At 33.5% G+C, this 27,957-nt stretch overlaps 1 protein-coding gene across 26 annotated transcripts in view; it reads right to left on the bottom strand.

Moving 5' to 3' along the window:
• Nucleotides 1–27,957, bottom strand: part of PPFIA2 (PTPRF interacting protein alpha 2) — a 485,005-nt gene that overhangs the window by 36,633 nt on the left and 420,415 nt on the right. For 14 of the 26 annotated variants that reach the window (XM_032296751.1, XM_032296700.1, XM_032296654.1 and 11 more), the window contains 3 exons: nt 27,154–27,247; nt 13,703–13,711; nt 979–1,060 (listed from right to left, as the gene is read on the bottom strand). In XM_032296751.1, coding sequence (XP_032152642.1) covers nt 979–1,060; nt 13,703–13,711; nt 27,154–27,247 — 185 coding nt within the window. The remainder of the gene's footprint in view (nt 1–978; nt 1,061–13,702; nt 13,712–27,153; nt 27,248–27,957) is intronic. The other 12 variants (XM_032296787.1, XM_032296710.1, XM_032296670.1 and 9 more) reach the window with 1 other exon arrangement.

Consider the following 27,957-nt stretch of genomic DNA (forward strand, 5'->3'; position numbering starts at 1 on the left):
TTTAAGTCAGTCTAAGAAAAAATGCAAAGCATGTTTTTAAATCTATCTATATAAGTCCATTTTTAAAACTAAAATGGGCTTTAATGTTTCTTATTGATTATTTACTTAGCTCAGGCTATAATAAAATGAAGGTAGATAATTTTATAATCCAAGACCATTTAAACCAATGTGTATAATTACCTCTGCCAGGCAAGGAAAACCTGAATTACTCTTTGCTTCAACACAGGCCTATCCTAGCAGCTACTAGCATCTCACATAGAGAACTGAATAGAATGGGGAGGAAACACTGTTGTTAAGTGGCACAAAAGAGCCCTTTGTAGTCAACTATGTAGTCCCCTCACTGTCAAAGTTGATTTCTGCTGCCCACCCAGTTCAGATATTCCCTTGCTTTTCCAGAACACTATGTTGTACAGGAAATACCGAAAATAGTTCTCTTATTGTAGCATTCGGTTTGGACACAGAAGGGAATAAAGTGTAAGTCTTCTGTTTTATCCCAAGTGTCTAGACCCAGCTGTTTCCTAGTCTTTAGAGAATTATGTTCAGGAATTAAATTACAGGCAAGGAATGGCTCTGAATACATCTAGGTGGTCTTACTATCTTGGATTACAGACGTGTTGAATATGGAGAGGGTCTTCTCTGTAACTTGCTAATGAAGAAAGACCCTGGCCTATTTGATGGGAATAGATGTTTCTTGCAACAATAAAAACTGGTTTCTTCTCCTGCTCTAGAAATGAAGAGGGTGTGATTTAGAAACACTTTTTACCCTACTGGATGCTTTCTTCTGCTATAATCACAAAATGTGTCAGAGTAAAATCCCAAACTTATTCCCTAGTAAGCAAATAGTCCCTTATGAGCAATTCTAGACTAAGGAAGTATTGTGATTTCAGAAACTTGTCTCTACCTGTTTCAAAACAAACAAACAAAAGAACTATCAAATTAGTGGTGATTGATTTAGACCTTCTGGTTTCATTTTCTTACCTCTAGCCATGCAACCACAGTCGGCCCATCCCACTGGGCAAAAGGTAACCCCTTTCTCCGAGCTTCTTCAAGAAGTTCATGCCTGAAGTATATAACAAAGATTATTAGGTATATAGAAAAATATGGCTGGATTATTTTTAATGAAAATGTTTTAAAATAACCAATCATCCTTTACAGGATTTTTATGCTATAATACAGAATAACGGAATTCCTTTTTTCTTTGAGTAACACACACAAATCACCCATTGATTTTATTAGGAATAAAGTATTGACATAGAAAAGTAATTTTCCCCAAAATTTATTCATAAAAATTAGAACATTTAGTGCTAATGGAATAAGAACTGGAATTATAGTATCAGCAAATACCTTATCTCTTTAATGAGAAAATGGCCCAGATGTTCATATTCAAGCATGCATTATGGGTTCTAAATTTGGCTCCATCCATCTGTCCTGCTCTCTTTGCCTTACTATCTCCATGGCAAAGAAAATGCTTATATAGAGAGGCAGAAGATAAATTTGGTCCTTTTAGTCACATTCTAGTGATGTACTTGATTTTAGTATGCCCTGTGGGTCCAGGGGTCTATCATAGGAGTTAGTTATTTGCCTAGACTATAAAACTACATCTTATTTGAAGAAACCCCCAAGGTAAATTAATTTCTAACACTAGAAAGCAGTGTAGGATGTTAAATTCAATGGTATACTTGTTTTTATCTATAATCACTATTGTTTTAATGAAATTACAATACCTTAGTAACAATAAATGGTTGTTTTGATAACAAAAAGATGAAAAAGAGCCCTGAAAAATGCATCTATAATTTCACTGACCCTCTAACTGATTTTTAGAATTGACATCCACTTACGATACCAATCCTTGATGATTCATTGCTGAGATAATAGGTATGTGCTTTCATTGAAACTCAAATTGCTATATACTTGGCCAGGGCTATACTGGAAAATACATTCTGTTTACTTTAGTATGCCGTGGTCTTACACACAGATGATAAAAACATGGTATAATAATTGCTTTATTTTGAATGTGTATGTTTCATGCATAGGAATATTTCATAAATATAATTTACAAACTCCCAAATGGATAATTTATTTTCTACTATTAATCAATTCATCACTTATTGAGGTAGACTATATTAATACATTAAGATATATAATGAATAAAATGCCTTTTAACACAGGGTTTTCTGTGTTTATAATAGATGCTACCAAAAATGCATTCGAAAGAAACAAAAGGACAAAATAAAAATTTTAAGTTATAGTGGCTGAGGAGACATAAATCTACTGCTGTTTGATTTGAAGGATACCAGTGTTAAGTTTTGCGTGTAAGCTATTTAGCACCTGGGAAAGGGGTCAGCGATACCCGTGCTCCGAATCTAAAAAGTAGAGGCACTTCCGCACCTGGCATGCTGTATCATCACTCATTCCCTCAGATCTCCCTGTGACATTTCTTTACTAAAAACCACTTTCAAATAGCATAGTCTCACTATGACAGATATATTTATAGAAATGGATTGAAGGATCCAAAAAGAAAAACCTTTTAGGTACTTAATTGAACACCTGTTGTGAGCTGAGACTTATGCTTGGTGTGGAAAGTAGATATGGGTCCAGTTTCCCAGGATATCCCCTCTTAGATGGACAAAACAAACAGAAGAAACTGTCTGAAAATACAACAATATACAAACAGCTGCTAAAATGAAAACTTGGTGATGTACATTCTGAAGTATGTCATTTTGGAAAAGGGGTTAATAGCCATTGAAGGCATTGTGAAGGCATTGTGGCAATGGAGCTGGCTTTGAACGGCAGGAAAAAGGTGGGGATGGCATTCCAAACAGGATAAGTACTAATGAGGGAACGTATGGAAATTAACATGAAATATGTGGAAGAAAATTTAGGGTAGGCCTTCACAGAGCTAAAGCATATTTTAAGAGTTGTAACATTAAATCCAATAGAGGAAGGAACACTAGGATCACTTCTAGTTATATCATAGGCTACTGGCATTAACAGGGAAGAAACAAATACAGATTTACAACTGGTTTTTGCGTCACATAGTAAAAAAGCAAGTAAATATGCACTAATAACCTAGGAAGCACATACATTTTCACAAATGAATTATATGAGTTGTACAAAACTAGTTTTAAATATTAGAACATTTTAATTTTGAAACTTCTGACTAGTTCCCCAATAAAAATCCCACTAGAAAGGCCAGAGTGATCCTGTTGAGTCTGATCATGTAATTTCTCTGCTCAGAAATCTCCAATCACTTTCTGTCTCACTGGGAATAAAAGCTAAAGCAGCTGCTACAATCTATCCCACCACTCCCCCCCACCCCCTGCATCTCTCAGACTAACTCCCACCTCAGTCAGCAACACTGTCCCCTTGCTGTTCTTTGGAAACAACCCAGACCTCTTTTCTGCCTCAGGATCTTTGCAGCTCATCTGGAATGCTCTTCCCCTCTATCTACACATGGCTAATGTTCTCAGCTACTTTAAATCTTTACTCAAATATTACGTGTTCTCTGAACATCTCTTCCCCTACTCCCTGAAAACCCCACCAGGAATTTCTTATCCCCATTTTTTGTTTTATTTTCAGCCAAGGTATTGTTCTTCTAACATAGTATATTATTTACCCTTTATTCTGTCATCTGCCAATAGAATATAAACTCAAGGAGGATTCGTGTTTTCATATATTCTGTTCGGAGATGAATTTGAATTCTAGAACAAGGTCAGGCACATAAGAGGTACTAAATAAATGTTAAACAAAAGGCCAATCAGTGTTTATATTTAGATACTTCTTATTTCAGTAAATTGTGTCCTATAATGTTTTGTTTTTGTAGTCCAAGTAGCTTTCTCTAGTTTACCTTACAACCATGTACAACTTTTTATGTTTTAAAAGCAATTTTTTTTTCTTGTATACTAGCTTCCCTTGAGATTTTTATTTCCCACTTTCTCACAATATTACTGATTCTACCTGATGTCAAGAGTCTGATCTGGTTTGGGATTCCTGGTGAGAATTTGGTTAAGAGGCAACCCAATGTGCTCAAATAGTTCTATTCTATGAACAGAAATACTGATTATACAATTGCTTGGGAAAATATTGAGCAATCTGGCCACTGACAACATTTTATTTGCTTTTGTTTTGTTTAAATGACAAATTCTAGTAACAGGATGACTTAAATAATAGTATTCTAAGAAAATGAGATAAGGGAGCTCAAATCCTTTGGACTCCAACTGTTAAGGCTAAATCTGTAGCATCTGTCTTGGGGCTAACATACTTGAGACTGGGGAGAAACTGGTCAGATGGGAGAGATGGCTGGGTTTTACACCAGGACTGTGTACTACATGACAGTAACTCTAGGTGTGCTTTTCCTTAATCTGAGACAAGTATCAATTACATAAAAAAGCATTGACATTTCCAAAACAATACTTCATTTTTATTCTCAATTATAAAATAATCTGTGCCATAAAAAATTTATAAGAGGCATATATCTGGGCATGTTGGCTTGAGAGAGAAGCAATGCTAGAAAAATAAAGCAATGTGGGCAATGCTATAATAGTTGGAAATCACTGAATTTAATACATGACGAGTTACTAACAGATTATTAAGTGTAGCATTAATTATATAAGGGCATGCTTGTTATCATCAAGTTTTAGAGTTACTATCAGAAAAAACAGTGATCTGAACTGTTTAAGAAATCCTAAATGACAAACTGATTTGGCACAAACATGCCTTATGGATATACTGGTGTTTTCCATTCAACCTGTCCATGTATGGAAAGGGTTTTAGTCTGTAATGGATTTTCTTTGTAGCCAGAATTCAACTTTTTTAAAGGTCAAGAGACAATTCTTCCAGAAAAAGAATGTGATCACCTACCCCAGTACCAACTTAACTCTGAAAATTACTCTCTTTCTCTGTAGGCCTGAAGAATAATTTTACTGTGTTTTTAAAAAAAATTTCAGACAATCAAATACTTGACCATCTTTTACCAAAGGATCACTTGTACATCACTAAATTTGGGGGCATGCATTTCAGTTTTAAGATTCAGAATAGATTTTAGAGGACATCAGCAGTATTTCCTTTTAGAGGAAGTGTCAGGCATGGAGTTGTTATCACCTGTGTCAAAACACAAACAAGAAAAGTACTAATTGCAAGAGTCAGTTATTTTGAATCAGTACAACTTCTGAATCATTGTGCATTTTCAAGAAACACTACAATAAAGCATTCTGTTAATATCCTCCATAGGCCTCAGGATCTCCTATTATTGATGTCAACAAGTTACTGTGACTAGAAAGTGACATTTCAGTAGGCCCAACATGTGGTGAGCATTCACATCTGTGAATAATTTGCAAGCCCATATCTAAATGTGCAGAGGGAATCCTGCACTTGCCATGCCTGAACTGAGGACAGGAGCAAACAAAGGGTGTGCAATCAAGAATGACTAGACTCAAGCATTTCTACATAAAAGATCAAGAGGATCTAAAAAAATGTAAATAAATCAAGAGCATTTGCCAGGCTTGTGATTTCAAACTTCTAAACCAAACTAATTAAGCAGCCACAACTTTGCTTAAATGACTAAATCCAAATGGGAATGCCTGGATCTTCATTTTTAGGTTTTAAGCCTCTCCTTAACCATTGTAGTTGTGGTCTAATTGGTTTATTAGTAGTGGGCTCTGGAACCTGTCTCTTGCAATTTCAGGCCATCACATGCCTCTCTGCCTTATCTCCCCACCCACTTTGTCTTGATTCTCATGATTCAGCAAAAATGCTTCCTTTCTACAGTCATCCTTCTCTTGCCCTGGAGGCAATATTTACCACTTTTTATACATATGCCCCATTGTACTAAGCATTTTTCCCTATAGTATCTTTTATGTTTTATTGAATTTGTTGGTTCACAAGTTGTGCTCCCCTACTCCATGGGCTTGAGAGCAGAGACTCTGCATGCTCTGTGTCTGAGTTGATCAAGGGGTCAGTCATCTGATTTTTATAGATCTGCTATGTGCCAACGTTTGTCTTCAACAGGCAAAGAATAAAGCCAAGTGAATCTCTGACCTCAAAGACCATACATTCCAGTGAGGAGGAAAGATCTGTATAAACACATACACAAATGAATAAACAAAATAAGTTGAACCATTGATATGTGCTCTACGGAAGGTAAAATAAACAAAGGCAATAAAGCAGGCAATGTGTATAGTGTTCTGGGGACACAGATGTCTGTGACAAGGCAACATTTGAGTAGACACATGTACATTGAAAAGTGGCAGGCAGTAGGGGTATGGTGGGACTATGTTTTAAGCAGAAACACAGTATAAAATTCCTATCAAAGGAGTGGAATTAAATGTTTGAGCAACTGAAAAAAGCCAAGAAAGGCCAGGGTGACTGGAGTGAATTGAAGGACCGGGGAGTTGGGGGTGGGGGAAGATGAAATTGGAGAGGCAGACAAGAGAAAAGCAAGATCATATTGGGCCTTGGGAGAGGAAGTGGAGTTTATTCTAAACGCACTAAGAAGCCATCAGAGGGTTAAAGCACAAGAATATAAAATAATTGGTATATTATAAAGATAATTCTGGCCGTTGAGTACAGCACAGACTTGAGTCAGGCCAGAATTGTGAGCTAAGGATACAAGTTAGAAGGTTGTTGCAATTTTCAAGTAGAAAACAATGGTTGTTTGGCCCTGAGCTGTGGCAGTGGAAATGGTGAGAGGTTATTGTAATGGGGATTCAGGCACACAGCACACATCCAGTAAAGCTTAACTGAATAAATGAATGCATGCCAAGTTAACTTCTTACCAGCTATATGTTTTTTGGCTACTTAATTAATCTCTTTGAGACTCAGTTTTCTCATATTTGAAGATGATTATAAATTTATCTCTATTTATAAGAACTAAATGACACTTATAAAAGCACCTACCAGTCAATAGGTATTCAACAGATACTAATTTCCATTCTACATTTTTTCTTATTTTCCCAAAACAATTCATTGTATGTGCTACCATCAGATTAACTTCTTTAAAATAAACATTTATTAACTTAACAATATAATTCAAATTTCTATAAGGCATTTTAATTTACTATTGAAAAAATGGCCTTCAAGGTAATTCTTGATCTGCCCTATATTGTATTTCCAGATTTACCTATTAGATCTCTTCTCTCTAGCTACAATGGATACTCACCATTCTTTGCACCCTAACTCTTTTGTTCGACTGACTTTCTCTCCATTTGGAATGGCCTTTCCTCAATTCATACCATTCCAATTTTCTCTATCCCTTGAAAGATGCCACCCATATCATGTGCAAGACTTTGGTAGGCAGTTCGTTGCATGTACACAGCCTTAATTTCTCTACACTATAATCTGCAGGCATGAGCCATGTTTCACTGGCATTTAAACCTCTCGTTGTACTAAGTACATAGTGGCTTTGAACCTTTACCTAAAAACTTTGAATGGATGAAAGACAACATCAAGTCTGACATATGAAACGAACTGAGAAAACTCTTAAATATATAGTTGTCATGAGTTTATTTGCATTTAGAAATGCTGTTTTTTTTCTTAAATTTTATGGGGAATTTGCAGAATAGGGCTGACTGAATACCACCTTCTAAAAAATACTGGTCTGATTTTATCATCCTTCACTTACTTTGGTTATATAGCAAATAAAATAATCAACACTATCATGATTTTAAGAGTATTTCAAATTACTTATTAGACAATCCTTTCCAGAAATAGCTAACCTATTGGCAACTATATTGGATGGTAAAACTTGAATTTGTTAGTGTTTATATTTGCAATTCTGAAAAATAAAATTCATTAGCTACCTCAAAAAGTCACAAACCATAGGGAACGGTATGTCCCTTCCTCATGTGGATGGTTCATCCCTATCCATGCAAAGAGACTTTATTCACAGACCACTTAGTTTAGGATGCTATTCTGGGACTACCAATTTGTGGTATGGCTGTCTAAATACCATATAGCACTGTCCTCTCTGTCACTCATGATGGCCATTTTATTTACCTTTTATTCGATGCCTGTCATTTTCCCCTTCATACTTTCTAATGCCTCTTCCTTTACTTTCTACTGTCACTGCTACCACTTTTTTCTCAACCTTGAATTGGCCCTTCTCTCCAGGCTTCTTGCACGACATTAAAAATAATCTGCCTGGAAGACAGGCTTTATAGGAGAGAGGGTGAGAAAGTGTTCCCTAAAATCAAATTGCTTTAGCTTGATTCCTTAGCCTGTCCTTTTGGGCTATGCATCCATAAGAAGTCACTGTATTTTGCTGTGGTTCACTTTCCTCATGTGGAACATGAAGCTGATAGTAGTACCCACCTAATAGAGTTTTTATGAAGGTTTCATAAGAAAATATGTATAATATGATTACAACAGTGCTGCACACAAAAGCAATGGTCGTTAAATGTGAGCTTTTTTCTTTTTTTCTTTTTTTTTTTTTTTTTTGAGGCAGAGTCTCACTCTGTCTTCAAGGCTGCAGTGCAGTGGCATGATCTCGGCTCACTGCAACTTCTGCCTTCCAGGTACAAGTGATTCTCCTGCTTCAGCCTCCTGAGTAGCTGGGATTATAGGCATGCACCATTGTGCCCTGCTAAATATATTTATTTTTAATAGAGATGAAGGTTCACCATGTTAGCCAGGCTGGTCTAGAACTCCTGGCCTTAAGTGATCTGCCTGCCTCAGCTTCCCAAAGTGCTGGCATTACTGGCATGAGCCACTGTGCCTGGTCAGCTTTTACTTTCAATAATTATGGCACTGTCCTTTAAAAACCCATCAGTGCTTCTTCAAATGTCTAAAGAATTATCCCCCATCTACATTACAAATAAATTCCTGGTTTAATCTTGATTTGATTACCTAACCACCTTTCTTTGTAACCAGAATTGAAAAGTACTTTCACAAATAGTTTGTGCATTACCAATTCTACCTTTGCAAATATCATTTCCCAGAGCTGATAAGTTGATTCCTTCTTTTTCAACTATCAACAGCCTTGTGTTTGCTTAACTACTGACTTCCCTTTTATATAAAATATTTTGTGATCAGCCCAATCTACGATTATCCTTTTCTCCTTTAAAATCTGTAAGCCTATAGTGTCAGTCTCAGCCATAGAGATCATTGGGTACCACCACATGTCTGGGGCCTCATCTCCAACCCAAGAGCCTATAATCCTGGAAATGAGAGATTTTTTTTTTTAATGTACCATGCACATTTCTTTGTATGCTCTAGCCAAGAACATCTTTGGAATGACTGCTACATTGTAATCCAAAAAACTTCACAATATTGACAATCACCTAGGATCCTTGATTATAGAGTAATTTTTAAGTATTCGATATTTTCATAACTTCCAACTGTTCATTGCATCTTAAAAAGGAATAAGCATTCTGCATCACAGTTACCCAGGTTGGCTGCAGAAAAAGATTAAAATGTCATATCTAACATTCAGAAAGACATTTTGTATACTGACTGAGTGCTGCCAAAGCTTTTGTTTAAGCCCTCATCATTTGACGATGATGGTGATGGGCTCCCAGAGTCTCTCTATCACTCATTTGGTACCTTTTCCCTTCCAACCTCCAGTGAGACCTTCCTAAACACAAATTATTTTGCAAGACTTGCCTGATTAAAAGCTTCCCCACTGTCCCCAAAATAAAGGCCAAATATCTTATAAAAAGACCCTTCATGATCTGACTATCTCCTTGGCTTTTTCTGCTCAACCATTACTGAAATATTTGCTGTTCCCAAATACCTCATTCTATTTTGCCCCTCCATGACTTGCTATGTGCTCTTTTCTTCTGCCGAAAGCATCTTACTTCATATCACTGTAACAATTCAAACTTATCCTTCAGCTACAACTCATGCTTTATTTTTTCTGTAAAGAGTCTAAGCCCTCTCCTAAACATAATTGACTCTCTCTTCTATGCAAATACCATAAGTTGTATCTATTATACTTTTACTTATTGTACTTTCACTTAAAATTGGAAACTTAATATAAATACAATTAAAGAAATTGTATTACAATTTAATAGAGTAAGTGGTGTAATTGAGATGCATCTAATGTACTCTCCTGTTCAGCTGAACCACTTTATTCTTATGAGATGTAATATTGTGGTCTGAAAGAGCAAAGGTTCTGGATGTAGACAAATTAGGCCTTGGATCACACAAAACAATAACTAATGATCATTTATCACTTACTACCAATCCTAAGTATTTTGTATTAACTAATTTAATTTTCACAATAATCCAATAAGATCCATATTGACACACATTTGCATATGAGTACACTGAAGAACAGAGGCCACTTGGAGTCATGGAATCATCAAGTTGCAGAATCAGAATTTGAACTCCAATAACCTGTCCACAGAGTCGGCTCTTTTAATCCCCATACTATCTCTTAGTCAATTAACATTTCTGAAATTTTTCATAACTCGAAAATGAGGATAATAGTGCCCTCCTCATTCTAAGTGTAAAATAGAATAATGGTCCTCTGCTTTTCTTTCTTTCCCTATGGTTCATTTATTTTTAGAAGCTGTATGCATTTATTTGACTTCCTTGTTAATATACAAGGTCTTTACCTTCTTGTCACACATTTCAATCCTCAGCACTATAAAAAACAAACTGTGGCTTTTCTTTTCTTATTATTCCCTAGTAATATCAGTTTGTACATCTTGGCCAGAGAAAAGTTAGCCTAGTTTAAATAAATGAGATAGAAAAGTTGGAATTGTTGCCATTCATTTCATATCAATTGATTTTGTAATCACCATGCAAAATAATTATCTAGTTGAAAACTTTACCTTCAGAGCTATTGATTTACTATGACACATAACAAGTACTTATTGATAAAACTGAAATAAATAAATATGTGGCTTGATAAGAATGAAGAATAAAATATAAGTCAAATAATGTGACAATGTAATATACTTAACATTGCAGCACAGAAAATAAATCTTCCTTACACAACATAATACAAGCAGGAAACATATACAGACTTCACACTATTATTAATTGTAAAATGAATATTGTTCCACTAAAATTCAGCTTTAAAGAGGGTAAATAGGATGTAACGTCCTCAAATTTCAATCAAACAATGGGCTTATTATTCAAGAATCCATACCTGATTAATTCTGTGAAAACTAAAACTACATATTTGAGAAGCTAGTTGAAATTCTGGTCAGCAAATGTGAACAAAGTATGGTGTCAACCCAATTATTTTTTTAACATCTGCAAGCTGAAAATATATATCTTAGTTAACATAATTATTCTAAACAGAAATATGTTACAAATCCCAATCAGCTGCTTCAGATGATTGATTACCTAAACATAGATATTTAGCTTCCTAAAATTAAGAGTTTCAAATTCAACATTAAAATTGAGTTGATTTGAAAGCACAGCATACTGTGATTTTGTGTATGTGCAAGTGTGTGTGCCTGTGTATCCTATTACTGCATATTTTCACATTTAGTGAAAATGTATGAAACACCATGACACATTTAAGTAGTGTTTTATTTAGATTCCAGTAACACATGCTAGGCTGTTTAGATTGCAAATAATTTCATTACATTGAAACCAAAATTAATTTATATTTAAACCTTTTATCTTCCAGCTTCTCTGAAATACAGGGCATAGTCTCATGGAATGTATTTGTGAATTGAGTTTCGATTTACATAATCTCCTTTCTTACTTTGTTTTGAATTTAATTATTTTCAAAACCAGTCAAAAGGTATAAATACCCCCGACACACACACATATATACACAAATGTGATTGAACAGTACAATTACTTATGCTGTTATTGAAAATGAGAGGGGCTTGCATCACTCCCCATTTAACAATTTCACTTTTGCAAGATGCCATAGTTGGTACTTTCCAGTCACTTCCTAATAGTAACTGGGAACCTAATGGAGAACATTGTAATTTTTCAGGTTTATATGGATACCACTTACATTAGATTGCTCTAGTGTTTCATCTAATTTTAAGCCCTGTTTTACTTAGTTTGGAAGTTTTTAATGTCTATGCTTCTGAAGTTACACAAATTCTCTCATACTGTTGTGGGGGACAAGTAGATAATAATATTGGTAAGTACAAAGTATATGTCTGTAACTCAGGGGCATGTAGCAAATAAGTGGGGAGATGGAACTTAAACTCTATCTTCTGATTCCTAATTCAGTGTTCTTTTCTCCTCATATCTTCCTATGTCATCTTCACTATGTTGTACTAGTTTCCCTGATATATTCTCCTAAGCGCTCTTTCAGTGATTGTACTGGGGAAATAATTTCGAGGACTTAAAATGTTTAAGTCTGAGTAGCATGTGCAAGACAATAAGAAACTGAATTTTAGAATGAGGACAATTATATTAGTTTCTTACAGTCCATTAATAAAAATGCATTACTCATTCATTGTTTTTCAATATTTCACTCAACAAGGAATGGGGGGAATTAGGTTTTATTTCTTGAAATTATTTTCCTCATAAAAATTAAAAATCTTTAGAAAACAGAAGACCAAATTTATATGATGACATAAAAACTATGCTTTAAAATCCAATGTCTAGAATATTTGTTATTTTCCAAAAGAGCAAGCTAACAACATTCATTTGGCCAACATGGTTGACTAGTACTCTAACCACAGCCTGTCTTGAATTTTTAAGAACACTTTACTAGAGCTTTCCTTAATTTTTTAATATGGTAATGTATCCTAACTGAAGCAAATACTGTATCACTAAATCATTTTGGTAGTGGCTACTATAACAGTGTTACATTAAAACTAATAAAACCTTACTAGTTAACAAGTAATATTACAAAGTACATGGATTTGTATTGTCATACAAAATATTTATATAGCCAACTAGGAAGACTTTCCATAGTTTCTTGGATAATTGCATCTCACTGTAGTGATTTTGCTGAATAAAAAAATAACACTGCTTTAAATTTAAAAGTAATACCTTCTTCTCAGTCCAAAGTGTTTTAATGAGCTCACCATGTTACCAATGCTGTAGTCTGCACCAATGTAAATATTATGCATATTTAATTTTACTTTTTAACTTTGAAGCCAAATTTGTGTTAGGAATAAATACTCTAATTTTAACTCAAAGAGAAGGATTTAAAATTTGAAGCCACTATCTGAGCAATTCGAATTTTTAAAGCTTTAAAAATCAACCAGTAGTACAGGAAACAATGGGAACAACACACATTCAACCAAAACCAAGGATTACTCTGGGCTCTCTAGAGGCAAAAGCTCTGCAGGGAAGAATAAAATTTAACCCTTTTTAGATATGTACAGTTCTACTAGTTGATAAATACGTTTGTCTCTTGAACATAACACAGGTGGAGCACTAAGAAAGGTACAGGCAATTCAGACAGGCAGCACAATCGGTAGTACCTGAGTAGTCTGAAAATATGATTTCAGCCTGGCTGCTTGCCACATTGACCCCTTAGGGAAACACTTGAAAACTAGGGGAAAGGCAGTCTAGAATGTCCTTTGACAAATGTATAATAAAACTGAAGAAATACAAGTGCCCGCACACTCACAAAGTTAATTTAAATGTGAACATTTCTCTGAATTAATGATTCCTTTTGCTGTGTGGAAATAAATACACTACACGATTTTCATTTCAGGTCAGAGGCAGTGCAGCTTGTGTTACAACTCAAAAGAGTAATACTTTGAAAAAAAAAAAAAAAAAGGGGGTGCTAAAAAAAAAAATTTTCAGGAGCCATTGTGATTCAACTTACCCAGATGTGCTTTTCATGAGATGGAGAAGGACGGATGGAAAAGAAAAGCACACAAATGTTAATGGATACAGTTCAATCTAAAGAAAACCATGGAATAAAACAAGAGCATTATTTCAGATGTGAGAAAGCTCAGGTATGAGAAAGACATGGTGCCATTTTGTATTTCATCATGACACACATACTCACTGCGTCCAAAAGCATAGTCAGGCTGAGGGAAGTTATAATAGTTGACCAATAAGTCTATGTCTTGAGTATGAGCCACTCTGAAACATGCATGACCACATTTTCCCAGCCTCGAGTACATCCCAGGAGGAAATCAAGGAACCTTGGTAAGGACATTCTTTACCTCAGGCCACTTCCATGTTACTTTACCAGTAAAAATAACAACTTATTAATCGGCACTTTGATTTTCATATAGCTTTATAAGCCTACTGCTAAGGCCCCAAAAAAAGAACAGCAGACATTTGAAGAGGCAGCAACCTAAAGTGAAGAAAGTCCTTCCTAGTTTGAGGATCTGAAAATCTGGATTCTGGTTCTCATACACAATTTGGTCAAAATCATTAGCAGATTCTGATCTTCAGTTTCCTTCAACATAATCCCTGGCAATAGAAATGTATACAGTCCATTCAAGATCCATAATTTTATTATTCCACCCAATGCAATAATAATTATTATTTTGGTAAATATGTGTGGCTACTAATCAGAACATGAGAAAGTATAAAAGGGTGCTATTACTCTTCTTCCCTGGCCACATTAATTCTTCCTCTATTTGATTGGCAAAATAAGCATCAAGTTTGTGCCAATTTTGTCTCTTTCAGTAGTAGAAATACTTAATTATTTGAATAGGTGTTTATAAATGTTGGTTTTTTTGGAGAAAGACCATAAATTATATTGGTTCACCAATATTACCAGAAATCAACACTAAAACAACATTGATACATATATAGCTTTTGAAGGACCTACTTGCTCCCTGGATGTAGTAGAGGCATTGAGAAAATAGGGAAGTTAAGTAATTCAACAAAAATCCATGAGAAGATTGTATTAAAATTATATTACAAGCATAGTAGCCAAATTATTAAAAATAAAATTATTACTACAACTCATAAAATATATTCAATATAACAACATAGAAAGCAGAAATTCCTGTTCAGAAATTAGGCAAGTTACAGCATCTTACTTTTTATTGCACAATTATTATAAAGAAAAAACTGATATGCAATGGAACACCCTGCACGTGCCTCCTCTAAAGGCATTCATTCAGAGAAACCGTGTACTTTTTATTAAATTGGCACTTTGGAAAAAAAATGCATAATTTTGGCCTTAACTTCACAACATCTGTGGCAAGCTCCTTAAATTTTCACATAAACAAAAACATAAATGTTCATAAAAACTGATATTACAGGGTCCCAAGAAATTTATATTTTTCACATCATACACCCCAGAGAAATGAAATTAAGACCAAAAGGAGATAGTTTTTAGATGTTTAAAATGGTTTTCTTGTTAACATACCTGTTGAGCTCTGAAAAAATAGGCAGCTTCTGAGCTTTCCAGGAAAATTGCCGAAAGCATTTGGGACTAGTTATCACCATGGACAACACAACCTTTCTTAGCCTACTAGCTACCTAGGAATCACTTTCCTATAAAACAAGTTGATTAAATGTTCAGGTAGTGAAACATTAATATTGCTCAGATCTTCCTTGATCATTTTTTAAAATAGGAAACTTAAACAGTATAAATACCTTAAAATAGAAAATATGAAAATAACAAAGCATAAATTTAAAAGATACTGCTCAAAAAGTATTGCACAAATTTATAATATTTTTATCAATTTGTATAAATTGATTAGTTTTATGAAGTTTCTTCTCTTCTATAGTAAATAAAGAACAATTTCGAGCAGTTATCTCATTTTAGATTATTAAGAACTTCACCTTATGACTTTCAAACAAATATGTTCTGCAAAAGACAAAAATCTATAGTTATAAATGGCCCATCTTTTGTGCTAATATATTATAAACTTCGTATAGGAGGTAATATATATTTGCAAAGAAGTTTTTTCTGTATCAATTTTTCTTATTATAAATATTGATACATTCTTTCCTACAGACATTCATTTACAATAACACCTAGCCTCATTATTTCTCTCTCCATTTCAGAAATGTCACTATGTTAACAGTAAGAGAGATTCTGTCAAGAATAAATACTCTTCAGTTAAACATGACTATGAGTCATAGGCAATTTGACACGAAAAAGAATAGGTTATGTTACCATCTAATGAATGAGATCAGATCCACTTATTGACATTGTTTTCCTTGGCAACATTAGCATATATCCAGACGGGAGAAGAAGAAATTTCCAGCAAATATATGTCTTATATCTCAAAATGAGGGCCTTCAACTTTTCAGTTTCCTCACCTTAATGTTCCAGATATCCTACAAAATGAATGGACCTTCTCCTGTTATAAATTAGTTAATTTCAGATTTAAAATTTCAAATAAGAAACAATTCATTAGAAGAGTTTTATATTTGGAATATAATTGACTCTTGCTTTGTAAGGTTCAAGTTGGTGATTCAGAAATATTTTTAAATCAGTTACATCAAATTGAGTAGTGAATGGCTGGTAACGGAAATGGAAAAGTGAAATGAAGAAAGACTTTTTTTAATAGGTGAAAGTTGAGAATATTTAAATGTTGATGGGAAAAAAAAGACAGGTGCAGGAGTTGAGAGCAAAGGGGGAATTCAGCACAAAATGACTGAAAATGGAAAGATGATCTGAGTAAGAAAAGAGTAGCCTAGTTTTCTGTAATAAGACAGACTGGGCAACCGTTAGCATGTATTTGGCATCAAGGAATTCAGGATGTTTTCTCTCTCTGTCTCTCTGTCTCTGTCTCTCATCTCTCTCTGTCTCACATCTCTTCCCCTGCCCCCCCACTAAGCTAGAATGTAATAAACTCATCAGCAGAAGATGCAAGTTTGTGGAGAGTGGAGGTTTCTAACCAGAGTTGCAGAGAGTAGAATGAACACTGGTCAAAGAAAACTCTTGGGTTTACTGGGCAGTGTTGAATTTCACAATGAAACTATTTCTAATTTCCCTGTTGTAATTTTCTCCAACAGCACAGATGTTATGAAATGTACACAGGGAGAAAGAAAATTCATTGGTGGGTGCAGTTGTTATATGTAGATGTGACCAAATGAAAATGGATTGAAGAAATTAAAAAAAAATTTTGAGGGGGTTGAAATTATGGACATGATCTAAGCTAAACAAGAGGAGAAGATAAAACAGAAAGGGGATAATATACTGGGAAATGATAGAGCTTAAATAAAGATGATAGCAGAAGTTCATAAAGCAAGACGAAAAGTCGGAAGACCATGAGTAGCACAAAATAATATGCTTGAATTGGTAAGTCTTAAAGCAGCATGATTTGTGATGATGACAAGATTCAGAGTAGGGCCATGGAGAATGTCTGACTTGGGGTGGGGAACAACATTGAAAGCAAAATGTTGTAAAACCAAAAGGTTAGTTTGCCAATGGGTGATCTATATGGATATCAGAGGGTACCAGGGTGATGTCAGGATTTGCTTAAAATTCCTGCTTAAAGACAGACAATGGGACGTTTAAAGGTAAACAGTTACCCATGTTTCTAGTGATTCTTATAAATGAAAGAAATGGTTCAGAAGTTTAGTGTGGTTCATTCTCACACTAAAAATAGCTTTTTTAAAGTTAATATTGACTTCGAATAACTAAAATATTTGAGATTACTTAAAAAAGATTAAGAAGTATTTATTCCTCTAATAATTTTTATTCATTTGCTTTGCAAACCTAATACAGTTGTTAAGGCTCAACTTAAAATTTTGATTATGGAGAATTTAAACTAAGGAATTTATGTTTGTGTATGGGTGTACAAAAATATACTTAATGCACACGCACATTTTTTTTTTAATGGAAGTCTTTTTGCATTGAACTTTTTTTCTGTAAAATCCTGGCAGGAGACTATATAAAATTACTACCCTTCTTAGAAATGTGGAAACAAGAGATGTTTGCTTCATGAATGGCTAATTTGAAGTAACTATGGGAAGAAACTAAATCTCCAAAGATCTTATAAAAATACTATACAAAGTTTATGTGGGATTTTATATTTGTAGGAATAAATGTGAAAAATTCTAGATTAATATGTCAGCATTATGTTTAAATGTACTTTAATGTATTTTTTTCATTTAAAAAGCCATAATTATTCTTGCTATTAAGACACTCTCTTGTAAGTTTTACTGGAATGAATAATTTAGGTTGATTCAAGCACACATTTAAATTTCTTACATGGCTTATTTATTAAGAAACATTACTACTATTATATATTATTATATCAAACATTGGATCATTATGTGTGGCTAATTATATCAGAAAAAGACAATCTTATAAAACAGCTACATTTTATGTTTTGAAATCCCCCCATCCCTACTCTTTAAAAATATATTTGGTTTGAATACATTTGTTGCTCATTTTGAAGGCTAGGGTAGGAGCAGATAAGAAACTGATTATTCTCTAGAAGAAAGGAATATGCTACTCTTTCCAGAGTATAAAGAGACTGGGATCTTTTTCATTCACTCCCTACATAGGTCATTAAAAGTTATATAGGACATTCCAGGTGCAGTTGAAATTGGACGGCATATTCTTTAAATCGTGGCTCTATTCTTAGATCCTAAATAATTCAGAGAAAACTGGGCTCTGGAGATCTACATTTTTGTATATCACAGTACCTGGAAAGCTATGTTTCTTCATGCATAAAAAAAATAGCAGTTTTTACATTGAAGGCTTTGTGAAAAATACAAGAGATAATGCATGCTAAATGCAGAGGACAGTGCATTGCCTAGCAAATTACAACTTTATTATATAGACATTACATATAAAATAGATATTGTCATTATCATGCAAAGGATGAGGAAAAATAGAGCAGAATATATGCACACAAGGAGATAAGAGTAATCAGAAACAATAAAATAGATACAACATATATCAAGACCTTGAAGTGCAAGATGGGAAGCAAGAGAGAGAAAGCTGGTGATACATAGGAAGCAGATAATGTAGGGATTTACGGACTACATAAAGCTATTTGAAATTAATCCTAGGGCTGTGAGGGACTGATTGAGGGGTTTTAGGGAGCTCAGAAATAAGATTTATATAGGTCTCTGTAGCTGAAGCATGAAGAATGGATTATAGAAGGCAAGACTAGAAGTAGAAAGACTATTGTAGTATGATGGCCTGAGCTGGAAAGATGAAAATCAACAGATTTGGAAGATCAAAAAAATGCAATTGACTGTGTTTGGAAATAGTGCATGGATGTGCAGAGAGGAAGAATTAGGACAAGTAAGAACAGGGGCAAAGAGGAAGACCAGGTTTCAGGTTTGGTCATGTGGGTAGAAATCACTGCCCTAACCCCGATTACATTGTTTCAGGTTTTCTTCTTTATCCTAGAGTTCTTTCCTTATCCAGCTTCTATTTATGCATTCAATTATTTGGGAAATGTATTTCAAATATTTATAATATGCCAGAGTCTATATGTTAAAAATTCGAAGATTCTCCTCTGTTTAGTTCTCTTCTGAACTTTACAGAGAATCACATAATCTCAGAGCAGGGAAAATTTACAAAGCATGTAGTTCAAACTCTTAGCCAAAAGTTGAATCTTCCATGCAATAATTCTATTATGTACTTATACCTGGCAGTTCTATATTAGACATAATTATGGTGAACAACTCCCTTTCCAGGTGGTCAATTCTTTCTTTCTACATCTGTTGCTAATAATTCTCACTTAGAGTCAGCTCAGTTTATCTGCAGTAACCCCTGACTTCTGGCCTATGGTCTTATCACTAGGCCATAAAGAACACGTTTGGTTGTTCAATCTCTTAGCAGCATCTATATCTTTGTTCTGCATACAAGCTTTTGAAGAAATGGCTTTGTGTCATCTCACTGGTATGGTCATGTTCCTCTGAACATATGCTGGTTTTAATACATCCACTTTAGATATATTTCCCAGAAATGAACACAATACCCAGCTACAATCTGGTAAGTGCACACAATTTTGACCCTGTTACTGCTTTTATAAACATTAAAAACATTAAATTATTTGTCAGGCATTGCTTATTTGCCTACCTTGCAGAAACTTTTTTTCTTAGGAGCTACAGTTAAGTATGTATAGTACTGAAGTTGGCTTCAGGATTATAAAAATTCCCCTATAAAATTTCATCTTGTCAGATTTGAATGCCTCTGTAAAGATCTTCCTTAAGCATATTCTTTATCTAAAAACTGAGCTATGCCTTCTAGCTTCGTACTTTGACAAAATCTGATGCTCTGATTTAAATCATGTGAAAGTGATTTCTTTTCACTGTAAAACAGAAAACACCTTCTGTTTTACTTAGTTATTGTCAATTCATTTGTGAAACCTCTTTAATTATCTGTCTTTAACTGGGAGAATATCTCGTAAATAAGAACATTAGGGTGCCTTTAAGCTTTTGGGACTTTTCTCATCATCTTCAAAGACTTAAAAAAGTGATTATAAAACCTGAAATACTTGAATGCAATAATTAGTTTTCATGTCCATCTCTCTAAAAGCTCTTTGAAGAATGGAACTACAAAATTCAAGTATCAGTAATTTAAACCATTTCTTGGGACACACACACCAAGCAAATGAGTGAAAAATTATCACTTTCATGTTCTATTAATATTAATCCAGAAATTACATCAATTAAGATAAATGATACAAATTTATTTAGAAAATGACATTATCTTCTAATATATATAATTGCCTTGAGTTTAATTTTCATTGACTAATTTTTATTTCACTCTTTCCAGGTCAAAAATATTTCTCCTGGCAGAAATTATGGTGCCAACACTGGGCTTCTGTTCTATTCAATCTGTAATATATTAACATTGTTGGCTCAAAACAGCAAATTTATACTTTTATGTGCTATTTTCCCTTCTTCCAAATAGATCAAATATATCTAAATATATCTAAAAGAGAGCACTTTGGTTTTCCTTATCTTTCTTTTTCCTAACAAATTTCAGTTCATTTTGACTCTTATTCCCTGAATATTCTCATTATTATTATTTAGGTTCAGGAAATTTGTATAATTGTCCTTGGTTGAAGTGAGACAGGGCTATGCAAGATCATATGGCAAAGCAACAGCAGCTCTTTTTTAGTGAAAATAGAGAGACATGCTTCTGAAGTTCCAAGTAGGAAACTGGAACACATTTTCCCAGAGAAATTTTTAAAGCATTGGATTTAGGTTGTAAAATGTTATATGTTATTATATTCATTGAGTCAGTTGCCCAGGAATTTTCCCCTAGTAATAGTGTCTGTACTAAATAAACCCTCGTCTAAAGTAAAAAAAAAAAAAAAAAGATCCAAAGTAGGCTATAAAAGGACTTTATCTAAGGACTTTATTTTTGGAATGGAATAAAGGAGAATATATGTGTTCTTGACAAGGCTGGGGAAATCTTTCATCATATCTTATTGTCAAACTTTTGGCAATATCTTGGCTGTATTGTTTCTGGAATCTGTGAGATAATCTAATACCATGCAAGTGAATCCTTCTTTTTGCTTTATCTACTCAGACACAGTTTCTATTGCATGCCTGCAATTTAAAACAAAAACAAATTTTTGTGGGAGAAGCACAGACTTTTACTTTCTGTGTATATAAAATTCTTAGATGGGGAAATGTACTCAGAGCTTATAACACATCTTACAAATTAAGTTCTGGAATACAGATCATTTATAAGTTTAATTTGGTATATAAGCAGTTAAGAAATATGTGTTAAGTGAAAGAACATTGTGGAGTTTCTGTGATACCTTTCATATAAATATTTTAATGACAATTATTTTGCTTATAGATATGTACACTCGGAACCTGCCAAATACCAAATACTAGAAGTATAGTCTCAAAGCACATTAAAGATTACACTCTGAAGGATACTCTCAGGATTGTGATGGGAATAAATTAAGTAAATCTTTAGAGCTTCACTTTTATACCTTTGATATTCTAGCACAAAGATTTATTGGTAGTGATTAAGTGTGGCTGCTTTGCTCCAAGGATAAACTGCCTCTCGGGAGAGGATGCTGCTGAAAGTTGAGTCGGGATGTTAATTTTATTTTAATGACATTGAAAAATTAATTCACATATGAAATCCATTTTCCTGGTGTTTTCCGTTTAGAATGCATAGAAAAGTCTAGCATATATTATCTATATTGTAACTAAAGATTGAAAATGGTATTAGTCAGTATATTAACATTCATATGGTACCTTTACACTTAGGTTACAAAATAGAGATTTCAGCATGGATATGTGCTTTTCTAAAAAAAAAAAAATATATATATATATATATATATATATATATATATATATGGTGTTAAGAGGCAAGAGAAAAATGTTAGAAGATAAGGATTTAAGCTAAATACTTCATCATTTATATTCTGGAGATAAATTCAGTGGATATTCTGTCAATTTTAATATGTCCACTGCCTATTCAAGATTGTCTTGAGAATTAGACAGGTGAGTTATTATTGAAACAGACATCCTCATCCTTAATCCCAGAAGTCTCTATAAAACTAAGCTTCTTGGAATCAAAGTTGAGTGTAGAAATGTGAATCCTCTAGGGTAACAGGCATCAGATAGTCCAGTCTGACAAGTCTTTAGATTGACAATTTAAAGTAGAAAAATGAAACAAAATATTTGAATAGACACATACTTAGGGATTTCTGAACACAAAAGATGAATCAAAAATAAAAAAATAAATACATAAATACATAAATAAAACTCTTAGAGAAAGAGAGAGACAGAGGGAGGAAAAGAAATCCCACATGCTATATACAAAAGAATGACAATCAATTGATCATTAGCCATATCTAGAAACAAGAAGAGCCGTAACTTCAAAATTCTGAGAGCAAATTATTTTTGACCAATAGTTCTACACTTTGGGAAATTATCAACTGATGTTGGGTGTAAAATATATTTTCAGGTCTCTAATGACTCAAGGAGTTTGCTGCTTGACCATCATCACATTTCTATAGATGCTGACATGTGAAACCGGCAGCTAAATATATTCCAGGGGAGAAAAAGTAAGAAATTTAATAAGATATATAATAAAAATATAATTAACACTGATGATTCAAAAATTTTTCTTAAGCAAGAACATTGATGCCATTTAATTTTATTAATTCCCTTGTAGGCTCATAGTTCTTTATTCCAAAGTAACATACTTATCAAATTATAATAGCATAAATGTTATTTTTAATGTGACGTGGGGCTTATACCTGTGCAGTTTGAAAGTCTGTGACTGTCAGGTAAATTTAACCATTTGGGGATTCCAATTGTGCCTTTTTTTTTTTAACCATTTACTAAGCCATGTTCTACCAGTTTTATTGAAAATATGACTGACAGTTTGATTTCCAATTGACTATTTTGTTATTCAACAAGTTCTGAACTTAGGCAAAGAAGAGAGTTTCTATTTATTGTGCCCAAAAATACCCCAAACTAAGTACAATTTGGTGAGTTGAACCTCATTCAGAAGCCAGAGTTTTGGGGGGGACCAGGCCATGTAAGTTTTAAGTCTTATGGGACCTTCTATCACTCCATACAGTGTTATTGTAGCTCACTGTAATCTCAAATTCATGAGCTCAAGCAATCTTCCTGTCTCAGCCTTAGGAGTAGCTAGGTTACATGTACATGCTATCATGCCTGCCTAACGTATTTTTATTTTTTGGAGAAATGGAGTCTCACTCTGTTGCCCAGGCTAGGTCTCAAACTGCTGGGCTTGAGCAATTCTCCCACCTCAGGCTCCGGAAGTGCTGGGATTACAGGCATGAGTCATCATTCTGGCCTGTGTGGTTGGCTTTAATTGGCCATCCTGACCAAGAAGCTTTTAGGTTAATACCTAGGCTGGAGAGCTAAGAATGGTAAATACATTCTTAAGGATAAGGTTAAAAGGTATAAAAGAAAAGAGGTGAAATTTTCAGGTCTGGTTGTTCTAAATGTATTAGAAAATGAGAAGATACTTATTTTGTTAAATAGGAAAAGGTGCCTGGAGTTCAAAGAAATCAAACAGAGAGTGGTGGATAAGATCTCAAAGAGTCATGGCATCCCCAGAGGAACTCCACATCGAAAAAACTGTGAAGAATTATAATATTAATATTGAGACTAATATTGAAAATAAGTGACTCACCCCTTAAATGTCAGGAGAACTATACCAGAAGGCTAAAGAGAGACTGTTCAAGTTTTAAAGGGGAAAACCAAGAAAATTATTGTGAGGCATTCAAAGAATTACTAGTTGAGTTTTAGTTTGACACAATTATTATAGGTCAAGTATACTCTATATAAATTTGCCGGAGAAATTTATGGAATTAATGCTTTAAAGAAAAGTATAGCAAAGATGAGGCATAAAAAAGGCAAACTAGGCAGACCAACAATAGATTGACTTTAGGCCTAGGTTAGATGTTAAAAGACCAGCAACTGTTTAATAATACCCAGGACAGTAAAGATAGACAAACAAGATTTTCAAGACTAGTGGGTGCTTTAGCAGATTAAATATCGTTGATTTCCTATTTCTCATCATAAGACAATAGAGAGAAATATAAGCAAAACTAATGCCTGGACCAGAAAGCAAATTAAAAGTAGAATTAAAGTAGGACTGCGAATCTTGTAAGTTGCATGTGTGTTAAATTTACTGGATGGTAAGTATGCCTCAAATTAAACCTTTGTTTAGGACTGCCAACTTACAAATTTCTGAACTTTGCAAGAATTTGGAATGTCTCCAATGCTGTTCTCTGAAAGTAACTCCCCCATATGGCTTTTTAAAAAATGTACCATAATTAAATCCTCTAGAGAGTTCTCCCAATTAAATTTAAAGTTACAGACTGTCATTTCTAAATAGCTGCTGTCCTAGCAAATTTGAAAATAAGATATTGTCTAGTTTTGCTTATCCTCACAAAGACTAATGAACCTCTGCTATGAATTTTGGGATAGTGAGCATAGTTCTGTTAAGTACTAAGCCCTGGAAACATCATTTTGCTAGGCCAATGGACAGAATGTAGAAACAACTGATAGGATACCACAGGTTGTAACTGTGCATGTACAATCTACAGCATTTGACATAATGAAAAGGGTTCCTTCATTTATTGTTTTTATTTATTTTTAAAATAAAATGTACTTAAAATTATTTTTCATCTTGATAGAAAGCTAGCAAACATGAAATTTGAACACAGTTAAGAGTGTAACCCATTAAAGAGGATATGGTTTCTTTAAAAAGAAAGAAAATTGAAATTGTTTAAATGAAATTTTAAACACTTGGAAAAAGTCAAGAATAAGCTGTCAACATTTAGAAATATTAATAATTAGCAATAACAAAATTCAATAGAGATAAATTTTGAAACCTTGTAATTTAAAAGTAATTTTTCTATCTCTGTTAAAACTCATTATACGAAGACAACTTACTCTCTGGTAATCCAGAAATCAAGGCACAGTGTCATGCAAATTCTGAATACATGTTAAAAATTATTCACATAAGTCCTTTGAACTCTGATTGCATATTGATGCTCACAGGGCTATTGCTATGGAAAAATCAATAATAAGGGAAATACTTTTGTGCTTTCATTAATTAACTCTGACTTGCCTTGTTAAATCCATTTAAACCTAAATACGATTAATCCATGGGAAATAATCGTACTAAGAAATGTTAGCCATTTTTCCCTCATAGAATGTTCTTAATATTCTTCTTAATATTAAAAGCAAGTATTCTATATAATGCATTTTACAATTACATTTTTCCAATACATATTGTAAAATAAAACCCAAAGTCAAGCATGGTAGGATATTTAACTGAAGAATTAATATTTGTTGCTGTGAGGGTACTTAGTAGTTAAGAAATAATTGTATAAAATTAATATAAAATAAACCCAACAGTATATCAAGTTAATAATAGCTAAACTTTAAATATGTTATTTTAAATCATTGTACAATTGAAAAGTGTAACTTTAGTAGCTATTTAAAAAGATATTTCAGTTGGCTCCAACAACAACTAATTAAGTATGCAGTGTATTGCCTTGGTATCAGACTTACATGCAATTGTGAAAACTGTTCAGATTGCCATTCTTTGTAAGTATTTCTCTGGGAGAAATGAGAATTAACTTTTAAGAGAAATAAACCATGTTCACTAGTCAGGCTGGGTTTTGATCATTTACATATTTTTAGACTTGAAATAAACTGCCAAAAATTTTTAAAAATTATCAGAGGAAAGTCTTTAGAGGAATGTTTTTCTCAATAAATAGTCACAAAATAGAGACTATCATTACTAAAAATTAAGACATCTGAAACAGATTATGATTTTTGAGTGATCAGTTACTAAAGAATAAATATCTGTTATTTACTATGACTGTGCTTTGATTATATTGTAGAAATAATAATGTTCTCAAAGTCATTTATTTCTGGACAATATTTCTACTGAATTGGGATATATGTACATAATTTTTAGTAACTAGCAAACTAATAAACAATTACATTAGTGAGTTGTTCTGCAACTTATAATTATATACTTCCCATTATTAATAAACATCTACAAAGCAAGTGAGAAGGCAAAAGATGAAGTCAATTGATAAGCCTGTATATTCTAATCCTAAGAGTCTGTTACAAAATGATGATGAGAGCAGTGAATATTCTTTCATAAGGAAGAAGGGAAATGTGAAAACCAAAAACACAATGTAAAAAATACTTGAGAGGGAGAAAAAGGAATAACCAACCAATAGATTCTGGAATAAAGAGAAATTGATTTACATTTAAAGAACATGTCCTAAAGGGGCCATTTTGTCAATGAAAATGTTACTATGTATTTTTAAAATGTTATTTCTGAATCTACTTGCTTTCCAGCATCTGCTACAACTCAAAATTTGCCAATTTTGCAAGTCATTTAAATGTTCCATATTATATATGAATGAAAAGATACACTATTAATTTCCTGACAGATGCAAAACAATCTGCTCTGAATCTAAAATAAGTTTATATTCAATCAGTCAGGGAAATGTTTCCCCTTTACTCCATTTTAAAGAGTAGATACTTATAATTGCCATGAGAGAAAACAAAGTTAGATGGTATAATCTCATTTTATCATACCAATCAGGTATTCATTTTAATGTCAGTAGGGTACTGAATTACTTTTAAGGATTTTGAAACAAATCTATGGTTACGTTGAAGAAAATGCTTACTTCCATTACAGGATAAATATTTTTATGCTCTTTTAAAGGGTAGCCCATTATAATCAGAAAACATGAGCTCTGAGTTGTTTTAGGTAATATCTGGAAAATACTGGCTTCAATATAGTTCTTTTGTTTCTAACCACTCTCTTTTAAATTCCCTACAAATAATAATAAAGAATTAATAAAAGTTAGAAAAAGAGAGAAAAGAAATCCCCAAACCTACTTTTTCTTCAGTCTTCGATCCTTCTCAGCTTGAGTTCCGAGTTTGCCTAACCCCAGGGACTCCTGAGCTGCAGCTTCAGTCTCCATAAAGCCTCCTGTGAAGAGAAGTAACGAACTATTCAGATTATGTTGCACAGGCTGTGTCAATTCTGAAGTCAGGTTGTTAAAGTTTATTTAAACAACTGTTTATATTACTAACCCAACATGCATAAAATGACATGGATACATACATAAACATACACCGAGGAGAAAACGAAAATGAAACAAAACAGTACCTATGGGGATACAATTTGTTGCACCCAGTGGCAACAAAATAAATGTGGCCTGTACACTGACAGACACTTGAATATACTGTCCCCAAGTCTTGAAGTCTATCTTTATACTTTTCTTATGGCAAATAAGAGCAAATATCTTTGTAGTGTGTGAGATTTGTTTCTTTTTTCAACAATTTGCAATATTTCACATATAATGGGATAAATGATAGCCCATTGTGTAGGAACTGAAGTATATGCTTTCTATTACAAGTTGAGAGAATGGAGAGGCCTTTGCTGACTTTTAAGAGCTCTTCATAGCCTGCTCCTGGAACTTTGTTCTGCTCTACTGGCTGACTCTTACGTCCTTCACTATAAATCTTACTTCTAGAACTTGATGTGTTCTGGGCAGGTTCTTGTGTTGTTTTTTAAACTTCATAATTTTTCTGAAAAAAATCATAAGTCTTTCTTTAAAAGAGCTTGATAAAAATAGTTATTACCCCATAGGCCATAAATTCTCATTTAGTGTCAATATATAATATGTACATCTTATA

The sequence above is a fragment of the Sapajus apella genome, unplaced genomic scaffold, assembly GCF_009761245.1.
Source record: "Sapajus apella isolate SASKATOON/1434 unplaced genomic scaffold, GSC_monkey_1.0 scaffold2, whole genome shotgun sequence".
NCBI classification, from domain to species: Eukaryota; Metazoa; Chordata; class Mammalia; order Primates; family Cebidae; genus Sapajus; species Sapajus apella.